This window comes from Amphiura filiformis, unplaced genomic scaffold, assembly GCF_039555335.1.
Source record: "Amphiura filiformis unplaced genomic scaffold, Afil_fr2py scaffold_36, whole genome shotgun sequence".
Lineage (NCBI taxonomy): Eukaryota > Metazoa > Echinodermata > Ophiuroidea > Amphilepidida > Amphiuridae > Amphiura > Amphiura filiformis.
In genome coordinates this window covers 531,208-549,590 of record NW_027305500.1, presented here as the reverse complement: position 1 = coordinate 549,590, position 18,383 = coordinate 531,208, and the positions used below count along the sequence as shown (strand labels likewise).

At 38.4% G+C, this 18,383-nt stretch overlaps 1 protein-coding gene across 1 annotated transcript; it reads right to left on the bottom strand.

The window, feature by feature from the left end:
• Positions 1–11,185: 11,185 nt before the first annotated feature.
• On the bottom strand, positions 11,186–14,751 carry LOC140144004 (uncharacterized). Its single transcript, XM_072165832.1, has one exon. The coding sequence runs from the start codon at positions 14,310–14,312 to the stop codon at positions 11,691–11,693; it is 2,622 nt and encodes an 873-aa protein (XP_072021933.1). The 5' UTR covers positions 14,313–14,751; the 3' UTR covers positions 11,186–11,690.
• Positions 14,752–18,383: the final 3,632 nt, after the last annotated feature.

Sequence of the window (18,383 nt, the reverse complement as noted above, 5' to 3'; positions counted from 1 at the left end):
GGGTTAGGTTTTTTTTGTAATGTTTAGTTTTTGTGGGAGCTTGGGGTCACATGTAGGTGTTACGTGATGGACAACAAGCTATAATTGAAGACGTCAATACAAAAGTATGTCATGATTGGTCGCTGACCTGCGCAGTACGGCATTTTTGGTCTGATTGACAGAACGTCATACGCAAAGTCGCAAACTAGTCTTTTCAATTCAATTATAATAAGGAATATCATAATTAATTTATATTTACACTTCAAAAATTAACGGTGTCAAATGAAGCTTCAGGATGAAACTGTAATTGACCTCATTTTCATTATGACACTTATACATAAAACATAATAAAACAACACAATTAAACACGTGATAAATTCGTTTCACCAATGAATTGATTGTCGTATTTATTATAAAATTAATAATTAATATGATATGATACACCTGTACAATAAAAGCAACGGTTTTATAACGAAAAATTCAAATATCCATCCTATGGTATTTTTCCGCAGAGGATCGTCATTACAAAACAACAACACACAAACAACTAAACTTGGCGCCAAATTTATGATTGATATCGTTTTTGCACCAATAAGAGAGAACGATATCTCATGTTGCACACGGGAACAGTAAATATAAAACAATTGAATCAAATAGGTTACATAATACTATGAAGGCTCATATCTTTATACATGTTTTCAAAGTCGAAATGATTCCATCAAATTATTTTGATTCTCAAAAACTCGGACTTCTACGCACCATATTGTGGAGAATCTGTAACTGCTTGAGAGAATAGCATTTGATTCTCAATAAGAAGGCCATAACATACGAACTAGGCCTACTATATTTCTCAACACTGATTTTCATTTTGTCTATGGATGCGGGAATGGACAATACAATATATATGCCGAATAAGAATCGTAAAAAATAGTACATTTGCCGACATACATCCGGAAATATACATATTTTACAGACAGACGGCATTTCATTGCAAAAATTCGTAATACAATTTTCAAAAATATCGATGAAAACATCAAGAATAGCGCCAAATGATTGGGACTACTCATAACTGTCGATAGAAGTCGCCTGCTGTAACAGGAAACCTAAAAGCACCGAATATAGCAACTGCGAGTATAGTTATTGTACTGCCCTCCTTTCATGATAAAGTTGTCAAAAAATATCGTTGGATACATTCAAAATATCGCGCCAAACATACTGCAGTTACTGTCCGTTTTCCTATACACAATACACAGTGCTCTTTCCCATTGACGCGTGACCTCTACAAATAGCCCTACGTTAACAGTATGGGGATATGACTAGTTAACGTCGCTGTGTGAAAAATAACCGGCCAATATTAAAAGTACTCTTCTAAAGTTCTAGAAAATATAGTTTTTAACATGTCCTAAATTTTAGCTAATTTAGATGTTTGGAAATATTCGTACTTTGGTGTTTTAGTTAATGTTATAGGTAATAGTACATTGCCTAGTTAACGTCGCTGTGTGAAAAATAACCTGCCAATATTAAAAGTACTCTTCTAAAATTCTAGACAATATAGTTTTGTAACATGTCCTAAATTTTTAGCTAATTTAGGTGTTTGGAGAGGGTCGTACTTTTGTGTTTTAGGAAGGATATGTAAACGACAGATAACACCAAAAATATGAAGAAATTATTTCCAAACCGTGTTAAGTCAACAATCATTATGTTGCTCATTTTCAAGAATGCTGGTTTACAAAAAGCACGCCATTGTCTCATTTCGTGAACAATGGTACACATACCATTGTTTCCTTTCGTTTCCTTTATAATCGGTTACCCAACTGAAGCTTTAATACAAACTTTATTGCGATATCGCACATGAAAACAGTCACATGTGCACAGCCAGAGAAGATCCGATTTAATCAGTTGAGCTGTTTCAACGAGTGGTATCTTGGTTTAATAGCTTTTAATGGGGTTAAGTCCTGCAAAGGTCGAGATGAATTATTCTACTGTAGACATGACTGCATCATGATTATTGCAATTTATCTATGCCCGTGGAACGGTGGCATAGATATTGTATTTGTTGTGTTTAGTCTTCGGCTTCTCCTTCTTATCTATGCCCGTGGAACGGTGGCATAGATATTGTATTTGTTCTGTTTAGTCTTCTCCTTTTCCTTCTCCTCCTTCTCCTTCTTCTTCTTAAGACCACTTTTTGCACTCCTCTAGCTCAAGAACCACAGTAGCCTCGGGGCCCAAACTTGGTATAGTGATGGCCCATGACCCCTAGCATCATCCTAGGGTACTCCCGACCCCAGAGGTCAAAGGTCATGGGCTACAGGGGGCAATATGTGTAAAATTTCAAACAGCTCTAGCTCAAGAATTATAGCGCCCTCAGGGTTCATACTTAGCTTAATGATGGCCCATGATCCTAGAAGTAACTTATGGTAGCCTCGACCCCAGAGGTCAAAGGTCACAGGCTACAGGGGGCAACATATGTAAATTTTTAAAACCGCTTTAGCTAAAGAACTATAGCGCCCTCAGGTTTCATGCTTGGTACAATGATGGCCCATGACCCTTAGATATTTCCTGAATTAACATCGACCCCAGAGGTCAAAGGTCATGGGCTACAGGGAGCAATATGTGTAAAATTTCAAATAGCTCTAGTTCAAGAACTAGAGCGCCCTCAGGGTTCATACTTGGTACAATGATGGCCCATGACCCCAGATGTATTCTGTAGTAGCCGCAACCCCAGAGGTTAAAGTTCAAAGGCTTTAAAAGTAAACTAGGTACAACCTATTAACACAGTGTAGCGCAATAGGTAGCGTTTTGTTAGCTACATGTGTTTGCAATGATAACGGCCCGAATCGTACGTCATGGAAATTGATCACTTGACAAAAATTCCCTTAAAGGGAATGTGTAAGCATTTTGATATTGGTGCCTTGGACCACCTCAAAAGGCTGTCATTGTGGGACATGGCGTATGGTTGGTTAATGGGTGTTAGGAGGGTTAAGGGTTGTCACGGTTTGTAAGGGGGTGACCAAGGGGGTGGTCACCAGTTTTTTTAGATTTGGCGCCCAATTGGGCGCTTTTTTATTTTAAGTGCTATGAGGATGATACTTATATCAATTAAAGCTTATAACAAGGGCTTTCACATGATGGTCACTAACTTTTGCATTTGGCGCCCAATTGGGCGTTTTTTTTTATTTTAGGTGCTATGATAATGATACTTATATCATTTAAAGCTTATACCAAGGGGTATAAGTTTTCGTTTTGTGAATAGGGGAAGGGGGCGTTGGGTGTGGTCACGGGCATAGATATTCGTGTTTGGTCAAACACAACTGTGGTTTCTAGTCCTCCTCCTTCTTCTTAAGACCACTTCTTTGCACTCCTCTAGCTCAAGAACCAAAGAAGCCTCGGGGCCCATACTTGGTACAATGATGGCCCATGACCCCTAGATACATCCTAGGGTACCCCCGACCCCAAAGGTCAAAGGTCATGGGCTACAGGGGGCAATATGTGTAAAATTTCAAACAGCTCTAACTCAAAAACTATAGCGCCCTCAGGGTTCATACTTGGTACAATGATGGCTTATGACCCTAGAAGTATGCTATGCTAGCCACAACCCCAGAGGTCAAAGTTCATATGCTTTAAAAAGCAAAATAGGTACGACCGGTTAACACAGTGTATCGCAATAGATAGAATTTTGGTAGCTACCTGTATTTGCAATGATGAAAGCTTCAAATATACGTCACGACGTACAATGGGGTTAAGAGCTTAACCGCTTAAAGGGAAAAAATGTTTTGGGATTAAAGGGGTATTCTCCAGTCTGGTGGTGTTTCAGAGAGAATGAGGGTCTGATGGAGTATAAGAGAGTGATGGCTTGGTGGGGTATTAGAGAGAGTATGGGGCCAGCCTGGTGGAGTTTTAGAGCGAGTGAGTGTCTGGTGGAGTATAAGAGAGAGTGGGGGTCTGCTGGGGTATAAGAGAGAGTGAAGGTTTCGTAGGGTATTAGAGAGTGTGGGCCAGTCTGGTGGTGTTTTAGAGAGAGTGAGTGTATAGTGGGGTATAAGAGAGAGTGAAGGCTTGGTGGGGTATTAGAGAGAGTGTGGGCCAGTCTGGTGGTGTTTTAGAGAGAGTGAGTGTATAGTGGGGTATAAGAGAGAGTGAAGGCTTGGTGGGGTATTAGAGAGAGTATGGTCCAGTCTGGTGGTGTTTTAGAGAGAGTGACTGTATAGTGGGGTATAAGAGAGAGTGAAGGCATGGTGGGGTATTAGAGAGAGTAGGGCCCGTCTGGTGGTGTTTTAGAGCGAGTGAGTGTCTGGTGGAGTATAAGAGAGTGATGGTCTGGTGGGGTGTTAGAGAGAGTGTGGGCCACGGGCATAGATATTCGTGTTTGGTCAAACACAACTGTGGTTTCTAGTTTAAGCTATTTTACAGTTGACAGAATCGTCTGCTGCATGGAATCACCCAAAAATGTATTATACCGCCCTCCCAAGTTAAAATGTAGCACACACTGCGTTTTTACTTCGGAATGCACGATCTTCTATGTACTACCGTAAAATCTCGTCTACAAGCATATAGAGTGGTTTTGATGAAAGCTAAATTAATCTAGACGCCATCCATCTAAAAACTTATTATGAAGTTTGAGCAAATTAATTACAGATACAAGCATACAAACAAGTACTATTGTAAGACCAATCTATTGTATTGGCATATTTACGGCTGTATCGTTTTAATTTAGCTTTCATTAAAAACACACCATATGCTTGTAGACGAGGTTTTACGGCATATTTATACCAAAATTAGACTGTATAGAATACTTTTGATCAAGAAAATCCAATTTAGAATTGCAGTGTAATTACAATATTAGGCCTACATGAGAATATAAAGCAACGCGGTCATTAAAAAACCAAAACATTATTGAATTTACTGAAAAACAATTCGCTGTCGTAGTGCACGTTAGTAACCATTGGTTACTGCTCCAAGTCTGGGCTCATACACCTGTCCCGAAATTTGATATGCCATAGGCTTTGTGTTGTGATCATTTCGATCAGTGGTTCGACAAGGAAAGCGTGAGTTGACGTAGCAACGGTCATATTCTAACGTGCACTACGGGAGCGAATACTGAACCTAGACAAAGTTCCTTCCAAATTCAGTAATTTGTTTATCGTTTATGATTTACTCATGAGAAGTCTGTGATTGTCTGAGTATAATAATTCAAATGGAAGTTACTACATGTATTAAATCATAATCAGTCAGATACAGGGTTTACTTTCGCATACTGACAAATAGCATACAACTATAATCCGTCCGTACCGCGCCCCTTTGTATACTATACAGAGGGCGACATACAGATGTATTTTGTGCAAACCAAGTTTGTCAGGGTCACTACCCGCGATCGGGGAATCACGTAAGGCTCTTCATGGGTTACGTGTACGGATGGTTTATAGTAAATTGTAAATCGGTACTATGCAAAAATCTTGACGACTATTATGTAACAAACAAGTACAAAGGCGGCACATTGATGCTTGTGCGTGATATACGTCAAAGCTTTGACTTCACTGCCTAGGAGAAGCAAACCCCAGAATAGTAACAATACTGTCACAACACAGTAAAACATTGTCTCCATTTTAGTACAACGCTAGTGATTACTTTCAAGTTAGCTCAATCGATAAGGCGTTCGACTGTGGTACGAGAGGTTGCGGGTTCGAACCCTGGCGGTGCCTATACGCTCACGTGGAAAAATTGAGTTAGCTTGAAATTCCCCTGGACAAGGAACTCACTGCTAATTTGTCTCGTTGTAACCCGTACGAAACTCGGGGAGCTGATCCTGGTTGCGATGGTTATTTGTGGAATGTCTAGGGTGTGCGCTCTTGAAGCAGCAAAGTCCCTGATTTGTTGTTTAATGGTTTGTGGAATGATGCGGGGCCGTAGTGGTCAGCGACAACCTGTAAAGTGTGCTGAGGCTTGTGGATCAACGTCTAGGCGTTGTGCCTGTGCGTAGCGCACTATAAATCACTGCGCTTTTACTTTCAAATTTGCGTAATAGGCCTCTCGGCAAATTCACTATCCTGCAGAACTGAATTCTGGGACGTACACAAATATCTCCTGTATATTTGTTTATGCCTCAAATATTCACCTTTATGATATATCCCGAAATCCTTTGCAAATTTAATGGAGAATACGTCATTAACAGAACAGTGCGGATGATCGTCACTGCGCATGTCCATCTGGTCAAGAGGCCGCAGTGACGCGTCGACGACGACGTATTCTTGGTTGAATTTATACACGGCTTTCGGGAATTAACCAATGGTCTATTGTTATATCAAAACCATTAAATAACAATGACAGAAATGAAACTATGCCTTTAAGGGGTGGGGTATGAACGTTTGGACAGTATTTATTTTGGGACATTAGAGCACATCAGACATATCGAATTGCATTCTGAATACGAAGAATGTCATTCTGATATCAAATAATTTTGATTTTTTGAAGTTCGCAATTTAATACACATTTTATGGCAAATCATTAAAAATTGATATTTTTGATATTTAACAGTACTTGAAGTAAATTTTATAAATCTGATGATTTATACATAAAGTGTATGTAGGTGGGATGAAAAGCCGACGATCAGTTGAAAATTTTGACCTTTCGTATTGAAGATATGGATTTTTTTCCCCAAAACACACAAAAAAAATAGGTCTTTTGGGGGAAAAAATTCAATATGAAAGGTCAAAATTTTCAATTGACCGTCGGCTTTTCCTCCCTGCTACATACACTTTGAGAATATTTAATTAGATTTATATAATTTACTTCGAGGACTGTTATAATCAAAAATTTGAAAAATATCAAATTTTTATAATTTGTCATAAAATTTGTATTATATTGTGATTTTCAAAAATGAAAATTATTTGATATCAGAAAGACATGCTTCGTATTCAGAATGCAATTCGATAGGTCTGAGGTGCTCTCATGTCCCACAAAAAATACTGTCGAAACGCAATAAACGCTAATTTTAGATCCCTTAACTTAATACTCAAAATCGACTACTCAGTGCAAGAAGTGGGTAAGCATGGTAAGTGCAAATTATATATGCTCTGTGAACAAGGCAATTTACACACAGTGTATTGTACTCATCTACACATGGCATCTATATATGGCAGCTATTGCATTTACCTATTTCTGGCACTGAGCAGTCAAAATGTTCTCACATAGAATACCAGAAGTTAATGTCATATTTAATGCACAATATTTCTGGCTATGTGTGTTCACGTTTACTGATGACATGTAAACGCTAGCAACTATAATAAACGATGCTAAATATACGTTGTGGACCAATCAGCTTCTAAAACAGCAAAAAGCGCTCTACTTGATTGGTCAAATATCAATCGCTTGTCGCATAGCGACAGCGTGTAATATATCTTGTTATGAATTAGAATTCGAAACGTACACTTCCCTTACATGTGTCATCTTACTTTGTGAAGGCAAAGAAACATCTACTATAGTATCACTATGGTCCAATGGCCTAATGCTAATGGCGTAGTTCAATAACTTATATTATACAATCAAAGTGCGAAATTTGACCTCAAGTTGCCGAGTATGAGGTTTTGTACCCAAATTGTCAAAGGTCATTCAATGAATGTGCAAATGTATTGGGGTCAAAGAATTGTGTCCGGATAGATGCGCATGTTGTGGATGCTAGTGTATTATCTTTCAGCCCGTGCCTAGTGTCTAGACTAAACCATACCTGATACATGGTTTAATAATGCTTTATTGTAAGTTAACTTCTCACAAATTTAATTTACAATTGTGACGATATCAATGATCTTTTTGTTTCACTTTTTTGTTTTTAGAAAAATAAGATTTATAATGAATATCACAAAAGGATCACAACGAGTTCTTATGTACTGCAAATTAGGAGAGTATATGACTTTTCGTATTGTACTACCGTAAAATCTCGTCTACAAGCATATAGAGTGGTTTTGATGAAAGCTAAATTAATCTAGACGCCATCCATCTAAAAACTTATTATGAAGTTTGAGCAAATTAATTACAGATACAAGCATACAAACAAGTACTATTGTAAGACCAATCTATTGTATTGGCATATTTACGGCTGTATCGTTTTAATTTAGCTTTCATTAAAAACACACCATATGCTTGTAGACGAGGTTTTACGGCATATTTATACCAAAATTAGACTGTATAGAATACTTTTGATCAAGAAAATCCAATTTAGAATTGCAGTGTAATTACAATATTAGGCCTACATGAGAATATAAAGCAACGCGGTCATTAAAAAACCAAAACATTATTGAATTTACTGAAAAACAATTCGCTGTCGTAGTGCACGTTAGTAACCATTGGTTACTGCTCCAAGTCTGGGCTCATACACCTGTCCCGAAATTTGATATGCCATAGGCTTTGTGTTGTGATCATTTCGATCAGTGGTTCGACAAGGAAAGCGTGAGTTGACGTAGCAACGGTCATATTCTAACGTGCACTACGGGAGCGAATACTGAACCTAGACAAAGTTCCTTCCAAATTCAGTAATTTGTTTATCGTTTATGATTTACTCATGAGAAGTCTGTGATTGTCTGAGTATAATAATTCAAATGGAAGTTACTACATGTATTAAATCATAATCAGTCAGATACAGGGTTTACTTTCGCATACTGACAAATAGCATACAACTATAATCCGTCCGTACCGCGCCCCTTTGTATACTATACAGAGGGCGACATACAGATGTATTTTGTGCAAACCAAGTTTGTCAGGGTCACTACCCGCGATCGGGGAATCACGTAAGGCTCTTCATGGGTTACGTGTACGGATGGTTTATAGTAAATTGTAAATCGGTACTATGCAAAAATCTTGACGACTATTATGTAACAAACAAGTACAAAGGCGGCACATTGATGCTTGTGCGTGATATACGTCAAAGCTTTGACTTCACTGCCTAGGAGAAGCAAACCCCAGAATAGTAACAATACTGTCACAACACAGTAAAACATTGTCTCCATTTTAGTACAACGCTAGTGATTACTTTCAAGTTAGCTCAATCGATAAGGCGTTCGACTGTGGTACGAGAGGTTGCGGGTTCGAACCCTGGCGGTGCCTATACGCTCACGTGGAAAAATTGAGTTAGCTTGAAATTCCCTGGACAAGGAACTCACTGCTAATTTGTCTCGTTGTAACCCGTACGAAACTCGGGGAGCTGATGCTGGTTGCGATGGTTATTTGTGGAATGTCTAGGGTGTGCGCTCTTGAAGCAGCAAAGTCCCTGATTTGTTGTTTAATGGTTTGTGGAATGATGCGGGGCCGTAGTGGTCAGCGACAACTTGTAAAGTGTGCTGAGGCTTGTGGATCAACGTCTAGGCGTTGTGCCTTTGCGTAGCGCACTATAAATCACTGCGCTTTTTACTTTCAAATTTGCGTAATAGGCCTCTCGGCAAATTCACTATCCTGCAGAACTGAATTCTGGGACGTACACAAATATCTCCTGTATATTTGTTTATGCCTCAAATATTCACCTTTATGATATATCCCGAAATCCTTTGCAAATTTAATGGAGAATACGTCATTAACAGAACAGTGCGGATGATCGTCACTGCGCATGTCCATCTGGTCAAGAGGCCGCAGTGACGCGTCGACGACGACGTATTCTTGGTTGAATTTATACACGGCTTTCGAGGAATTAATAATGGTCTATTGTTATATCAAAACCATTAAATAACAATGACAGAAATGAAACTATGCCTTTAAGGGGTGGGGTATGAACGTTTGGACAGTATTTATTTTGGGACATTAGAGCACATCAGACATATCGAATTGCATTCTGAATACGAAGAATGTCATTCTGATATCAAATAATTTTGATTTTTGAAGTTCGCAATTTAATACACATTTTATGGCAAATCATTAAAAATTGATATTTTTGATATTTAACAGTACTTGAAGTAAATTTTATAAATCTGATGATTTATACATAAAGTGTATGTAGGTGGGATGAAAAGCCGACGATCAGTTGAAAATTTTGACCTTTCGTATTGAAGATATGGATTTTTTTCCCCAAAACACACAAAAAAATAGGTCTTTTTGGGGAAAAATCCATATCTTCAATATGAAAGGTCAAAATTTTCAATTGACCGTCGGCTTTTCCTCCTACACTACATACACTTTGAGAATATTTAATTAGATTTATATAATTTACTTCGAGGACTGTTATAATCAAAAATTTGAAAAATATCAAATTTTTATAATTTGTCATAAAATTTGTATTATATTGTGATTTTCAAAAATGAAAATTATTTGATATCAGAAAGACATGCTTCGTATTCAGAATGCAATTCGATAGGTCTGAGGTGCTCTCATGTCCCACAAAAAATACTGTCGAAACGCAATAAACGCTAATTTTAGATCCCTTAACTTAATACTCAAAATCGACTACTCAGTGCAAGAAGTGGGTAAGCATGGTAAGTGCAAATTATATATGCTCTGTGAACAAGGCAATTTACACACAGTGTATTGTACTCATCTACACATGGCATCTATATATGGCAGCTATTGCATTTACCTATTTCTGGCACTGAGCAGTCAAAATGTTCTCACATAGAATACCAGAAGTTAATGTCATATTTAATGCACAATATTTCTGGCTATGTGTGTTCACGTTTACTGATGACATGTAAACGCTAGCAACTATAATAAACGATGCTAAATATACGTTGTGGACCAATCAGCTTCTAAAACAGCAAAAAGCGCTCTACTTGATTGGTCAAATATCAATCGCTTGTCGCATAGCGACAGCGTGTAATATATCTTGTTATGAATTAGAATTCGAAACGTACACTTCCCTTACATGTGTCATCTTACTTTGTGAAGGCAAAGAAACATCTACTATAGTATCACTATGGTCCAATGGCCTAATGCTAATGGCGTAGTTCAATAACTTATATTATACAATCAAAGTGCGAAATTTGACCTCAAGTTGCCGAGTGTGAGTTTTTGTACCCAAATTGTCAAAGGTCATTCAATGAATGTGCAAATGTATTGGGGTCAAAGAATTGTGTCCGGATAGATGCGCATGTTGTGGATGCTAGTGTATTATCTTTCAGCCCGTGCCTAGTGTCTAGACTAAACCATACCTGATACATGGTTTAATAATGCTTTATTGTAAGTTAACTTCTCACAAATTTAATTTACAATTGTGACGATATCAATGATCTTTTGTTTCACTTTTTTGTTTTAGAAAAATAAGATTTATAATGAATATCACAAAAGGATCACAACGAGTTCTTATGTACTGCAAATTAGGAGAGTATATGACTTTTCGTACTTATCCACGTCAAGTAAAAACACAGCAATGTTATTACGTTGGAACGTATACTCGCACTTGCAACTTATTATCTACCTCCTAAAAAGCTCAAACACAGTAACTGAATGTCATTACGACATTTCACGACATATATGTTGAATAATTAACTCGCACTCGCAACTTGTTCCTATTATCTGTCTCCTAAAAAGTTCAAACTAGATTAACTGCAATGCCATTAACCTGCCTTTTTAGATTTGGAAACAAAATTTCACGACATATATGTTGAATAATTAACTCGCACTGGTAACGTACGTGTTCCTTTTATTTGCCTCCTAAAAAAGTTCAAACTAGATTAACTGCAATGCCATTAACATGCCTTTTTGCTTTGGAAACATAGTTTTACTACATGTATGTTGGATAATTAACTCGCACTTGTAACTTGTTCCTCACGCCACACTGTAGCATAAGCAGGTAGTTGATCTGTAGGCTCTGAATCTCCTCCTTGCGTTTTATCCTTAGCTTTCCCATCTGTCGACCCATGATTTACAACATTTTCCAACCACGATTGCCATGATAATGTTTTACTAACTTTATTTTTAGGTGACTTGGGTGATTTTGGCGATTTAGGTGTCTCAATTCGTGATTTCTTTTTCGACTTATCAACTTTGGCATATACAGGCATTTTAGATTTTTTAGAAGAAGTAGTGTGATGAGAGGCATTTTCTTGCTCTGCTTCTAGAATGTCTTCTATCGATACTATAACCATGTCATCTGGGTCGCCACTATCTGCACTGGGGGAACTCGGTGGTGCAGGTGGCACATAAATCTGATTTAGACATTGCCTATTTCTTCGTGCCTGTTCATCCCCTATTGTTGCATAAGGACATTCATCTGAAGTCAAAGCTTCCATTGAAGAACCACTACCCAAAGCCGAGTCTTCCTGACTTTCTACTGAAGGCGTAGAAGACATTTCACCAATACTTTTTAGCCGCGTTAACTCTCCTGTCGTCTGCTGTGACGATTGTTTGTACGCAGACGATTTTTGAGCCATGTCGCTAATTTCGGCATAATCGTCTTCGCCCAATGCCTCCATACATAACACACGTTGAGTGTCCAAAAGACGTGGACTAAGAGGAGGAGATGTATGTACAGGACTCGTATCTGTGTTAAATTCTAACGGTGCCATGTAAGTGTAACGTTTTGGAGTAGTGGATTTTAGCAGTGGAGATTTTGGCTCCGCTGGTAGGGGGCGCTGTAAACTGTTACAGCGTTGCGACGGTCGTGCCGTACGCGGTAATGGCGGGGTATCCATGGTATCGGAGAGAGTTGTAGAAGTTGTGACATTTGAAATAGCATAAGCAGAAATACTAGAATTCAAACTGTCTCTTATACTACTTGAATATGTTCTATACACATTATCATTTGTTTTTTTAGAATCTTGTAAATCACTATTTGCGGCGAGGACTTCGTTACTCATTCGGAAACCGCTCAAAGAATCATCGTCAACATTATTAGGATCAAGTACTGCGTAATCCACATTAGTCTCTTTAATACCTCCTTCTTTACCTTTCACTTGTTTTGGTGATGTATGTACATATCCTGCATTGGAGTCTACTGAATCTTCAGTAGTGACGACTCCTAATGGCATAGTTTCGCCATTAGATCCCTCTTTTTCGTCACCACCGTCACCAAGGTCCGTGCGTCTTTGCCTCGATTGCCGAGCCAAAAACATCAAAAGCACAACGATTAAAATAATCAATAACAATCCTACAAGAACAGAACCAAGTATAAAAGCTGTCATGAAATCATTGTCTTCTGAAGATGAAGATTTTCCAGATCCGTCTTTTCTGGAATTCTCGATCTCTACATTTACCGGCGTCGGTATCTCGGTGTTGCTATCAACACTAGTAGCTTGTGGAATTTTGCTGCGAAGGATAGCTTTAGTTTTAGGTCCAGATCTTGTGCTGGTGTCCATTATTGAAGTTGACGTTTCCGTTTTCTCTGAATTTGATACCAAACCTATAGCTTTCGTATCTGCGATAGTTGTTGCTTTGTTTGTAGTCGCTGGGCCCGTCGGTGTTGTCGAAGGCCGAGGTACGACTAACAACATGGCGTCATTTTCTCCCGATAGTCCACTTTCAGAATCTCGAACTTTACAAGTAACAATGGTTCCATTATTTGAAGCATGTACACTTAACTCAAGTACATCTGTTGATTCTTGCTGTAGAACCCCATCAACAAACCACGAATAGGTGAGCGAAGTTTTGGCAAATCCTGTGGTACATTGAAATGAGGCAACATCACCGTCATAAGCGGTGGTTAATCGATCTTGCACAATAACAGATATCTGTCTATGAAGGGGTACAATTTGACAGGCTTTTCGTTGATATTCAGTAGCTTGAAGGCACATAAAAGGTACATCGTAGTCTTGTTCAGTCAAGGTGTGTTGTATAACCGACAATGTTGTTGATGATAAATTGGGTAGACTTTGAATTAATCTACCTTTACTTAACCAATGTAGCTGAACGTTTGGATCAGTGCTGTAAGAACGACAGGATAGTCTTATGACGTTCCCGACATCAACAGGGAGGTTTGCTTGTAATGTACACTCAGGTGTCTCACGCACTACATTCAAATTTACCTGACGTGAAAAATGCCACAATGTACCGTCCCAAATTCGGCACGAATATGTTGCGATATCCGCATAAGTCGCAGAACTTATATGAAAGTTAAATTCGCCTTGAGATGGATCACCAGTAATACTATATCGGTCAATTTGGTCCTGTGATAAATATCTAGCACCAATGCGGGTATTGTCATTTATTGCTCTTGATGCGTTTATATTCCACCAAAATACAGACACTCCTTCTAAGTTCCCATCTACGGCACAGTGTAAAGTCACAGATTCGCCAACTGATATTTCTTTGCTCATTGGTTCTTCACGAAAACTAGCTCCAAAAACAGACGATATAAAAATCACTAAAAATGGAAGTAAAGATAGTGTTTGCAGACGATGCATTCGACAATTATAATATCCCGCCATTTTTCAGCTGATGAAGGTAATAAATATATTATTAGCAGACTAGTAAAGTTGTACATGTATGTATCATGATATCCTTAAGTCAGTATCGTCTGCATATAAATGCTCTATCTCTGGCAAGTGCATCTGCATAAACTGAAGTCATTATCAGTTGGCATGGTTGGTATGATCCTTTAAACGTGATTGCCAAATGACTTATTATCATAACATCACGTTTCCGCTTCTGTGCAACTGCTAACAACACACTTACGTCGATTGTTTATAAGTGATTTCCACTGACGAACGGAGGTGGCATTGAAATTATTAATTAAAAATAACTATAAATGATGTCATAAAGTCTTCATATCATCACAGTCATGGCTACTTTGCGTTTTCCAGTTTACCATGAATTTGTCGGCGCGTCTTGCCCGGTGTGCGGCGGCGTATGGTCACTCGATCAAGATGTTAGTCTGATGTGGAAATGATATGATTTCTAGCTAGTGGTGGCAGGCTAGGTTCATCCCGGGTAAAAATACACAGGCCAAATTTTAAAAAGTCAGTTGTTTGTCGGGCATGGATAGAGTTGTTCTAGGATAATTGTTTTTAGCGTTGGATGTTGTTCTGGAATTTTATTGGCAAGTAGACAATGTAATTAGGACCGACTATCACTTTAACATGAATGTCCCATCCCATTCATACCAACTTTAACGGTGTCCGCCTGCTATACCTATGTCTTGAATATGAATAACAATAGGGTTAGGATGGCTAGTTTTAGGGTTAGGATTGGGTTAGGGTGAGGGTTCGTAGGACAGGCTTTATGGTTATGGTTGGGGTGAGGGTTAGTAGGACAAGCTTTAGGTTTAGGGTTGGGTTAGGGTGAGGGTTAGGGTTGGAGTTAGGGTGAGGCATAGCGAACCTTATTTCATATTCGATATAACAAACCTAATTTCGACATAGCGAAACAATATTTTCGACCAGTTAGCATTCTTAAAGCCCATTCTGCATTAACCTTATGTATCATAATCTGTAATAATTCCCATGCTTCAGCACAACTACTCTCAATAACAAAATGAGCATTAACAACAACAAAATATAGTATACGTGTATGGTTGGCTAAACAGATCATAACGTTCATTAATACGTGTATTCGAAATTTCGAATACGCGCAATGGAACAGACCAATCATATGGTTGGCTAAGCAGGTCATAACGTGTACTAATACGTGTATTCGAAATTTCGAATACGCGTAATGGAATAAACCAATCAGCGTTTAGATTCGAGAACGTGGGTTACAATTTCGACCTCGTGAGACTGCCCGCATGTGATATCAAAGCAATTGGCACTTGTCCTCGTGCACTAATAACAAACTTCACTTAATAATCAAAATAATTATTATAAGAATAAGAAGCGGGAGAAGAATGTGAATGAAGATGATTTTGAAACGGACCCGATACTAGTATAGCATTCATTTCTACATACTTACAAAGTATGATGTTTTGCATAACTTTTATTTTGCATAAAGAAACCCGCGCGAGGTGTATTTGTAAGGGTGCATAGGCCTACTACCAAATTACTGTCCCTCATCATTTATTAGACATTAGGATAATCATCCCTAAAACAGAAACATACAGTCATGCAGCGTACACTTAACATGTGTTTGAACCTGAGGTAGGTGTCAGGTTTGAACATGAACACCAACTTATGCAGGATAAACCCCATGCAGCCTACCCCTATACGGTAGGTCTGACCAAACACGGAGAAGCTGAAGGTCACTCTGTATATTTATCTTCTACCTGACCAGCATGCAAATCCCTCAGAATTTACTTAACCGCAGGTCAAGGCTGTGTATGTGTTGTTCGGTATCGGCCGCTTTAGGGGCAGGATACGGCCACTGTTCTAATATTCTCTACTTTCAAAGAATAATTCATATTATATGTAGCCTAGCCTAATACTTACTGAGATTCAGTGTGGAGACAGATACAGATATTGCTATAAATTCATTTGTTACATACACTATCCGCTGTTTAAAATGTTTTTATTCCAGGACGGAATAAATGTATTCCACATAGAATAAAGTTGGTATTAAGAATGGAGTGTACACTATTTTTTAAAGCTAAAAAAAAAATATTTCAACATCGGAATAAATGCATTTTAATTCCCCAAAGGAATTTTGAAAAAGCATTTTATATAAAAGGAAGCCGATAGGCCTACCTTTAACCCTTCTCCCCTAAAAAGGTATGAAAATACCAAAAACTACTTTATTCTCTGATCTTTTAGCATGTTCTGTTCATTCCCGTCATTTCTTACAAAAACCGGCGTGATGTAGCACGGTGAGGATTAAAATTATCTCCGAATTTTTATCTGCAGTGAACGAGGTTGTTTACGTGCCTCGATTTAAATACACGGGCTTTAAAATTTCCATCCCACGTTCTCGAAACTCAACGCTGATTGGTCTGTTCCATTGCGCGTATTCGAAATTTCGAATACACGTAATAGAACAGTTTAGCCAATCAGCGTTGAGTTTCGAGAACGTGGGAGGGAAATTTTAAAGCCCGTGTATTTAAATCGAGGCACGTAAACAACCTCGTTCACTGCAGATAAAAATTCGGAGATAATTTAACTTCCGTGCTACATCACGCCGTTTTTTGTAAGAAATGACGGGAATGAACAGAACATGCTAAAAGATCATCGTTTTTGGTATTTTCATACCGGTACCTTTTAAGGGGAGAAATGAGGGTTAAAGGTAGGCCTATCGGCTTCCTTTATACAAAATGCTTTTTCCAAAATTCTCTGGGGGAAATTAAAATGCATTTATTCCGTGTTGAAATATTTTCTGATGTAGCAAAAAATAGATAGGATATACACTCCACTCTTAGTACCAACTTTATTCTATGTGGAATAGGGCCTACATTTATTCCGTCCTGGAATAAAAACATTTTAAACAGCGGATAGTGTATGTAACAAATGAATTAGCAATATCTGTATATATCTGTCTCCACATTGAATCCTAAAGTATTAGGCTATAGGCTACATATAAATTATAATATGAATTATTCTTTGAAAGTAGAGAATATTAGAACAGTGACCGTATCCTGCCCCTAAAGCGGCCGATACCCCGGGCCGATACCGAACAACACATACACAGCCTTGACCTGCGGTTGTCTATATTCTGAGGCATTTGCATGCTGGTCAGGTAGAAGATAAATATACAGTGACCTTCAGCTCCTCCTATACCTACTGTATAGGCGTAGGCTGCATGAGGTGTATCCTGCATAAGTTAGTGTTTATGTTCAAACCTGCAGTATTATGCCTACCTCAGGTTCAAACACATGTTTTAAAAGTGTACGCTGCATGACTATATGTTTCTGTTTTTAGGGGTGATTATCCGAATGTCTAATAAATGATGAGAAACAGTAATTTGGTAGTTTGCACCCTTACGACTCACATCGCGCGGTGTTTCTTTATGCAAAATAAGTTATGCAAAACATCATACTTTGTAAGTATGTAGAAATGAATGCTATATCGGGTCCGTTTCAAAATAATCTTCATTCACATTCTTCCCCCGCTTCTTATTCTTGTACTAATTATAAGCCTTTTGATTATTAAGTGAAGTTTGTTATTAGTGCACGAGGACAAGTGCCAATTGCTTTGATATCACATGCGGGCAGTTTCACGAGGTCGAAATTGTAACCCACGTTCTCGAATCTAAACGCTGATTGGCCTATTCTATTACGCGTATTCGAAATTTCGAATACACGTATCAATACACGTAATGATCCGAATAGCCAACCATATACGTGTGCCTGTCACGTTTGGGCTGGTTCATGCTGTAGGAAAAAAATTGTTCCATTGTTTAGTGCATGGTTGCTTTACTGAGAAACGGCATTTTATTTAATTTGGGACTTTAACCAGGTTGTATGATTTCCTGTGTAATCCCAAACTTGTAGGCGGCTTGTCAGACTCCGCCCTTAGGGTCACGTGGATATGTCAATCATTACTGGCTTAATTTGTTTTACTTTGATGGATATCTGTAAACCGTGTGTACTTGACTGAAATGAAAATGAAACGCTTTGAAACGCCGTATATCCAATCATA

Coding starts and splice junctions, on each gene's coding strand:
- LOC140144004 (XM_072165832.1), bottom strand. CDS start 14,312: ATGGCGGGATATTATAATTGTCGAATGCATCGTCTGCAAACACTATCT.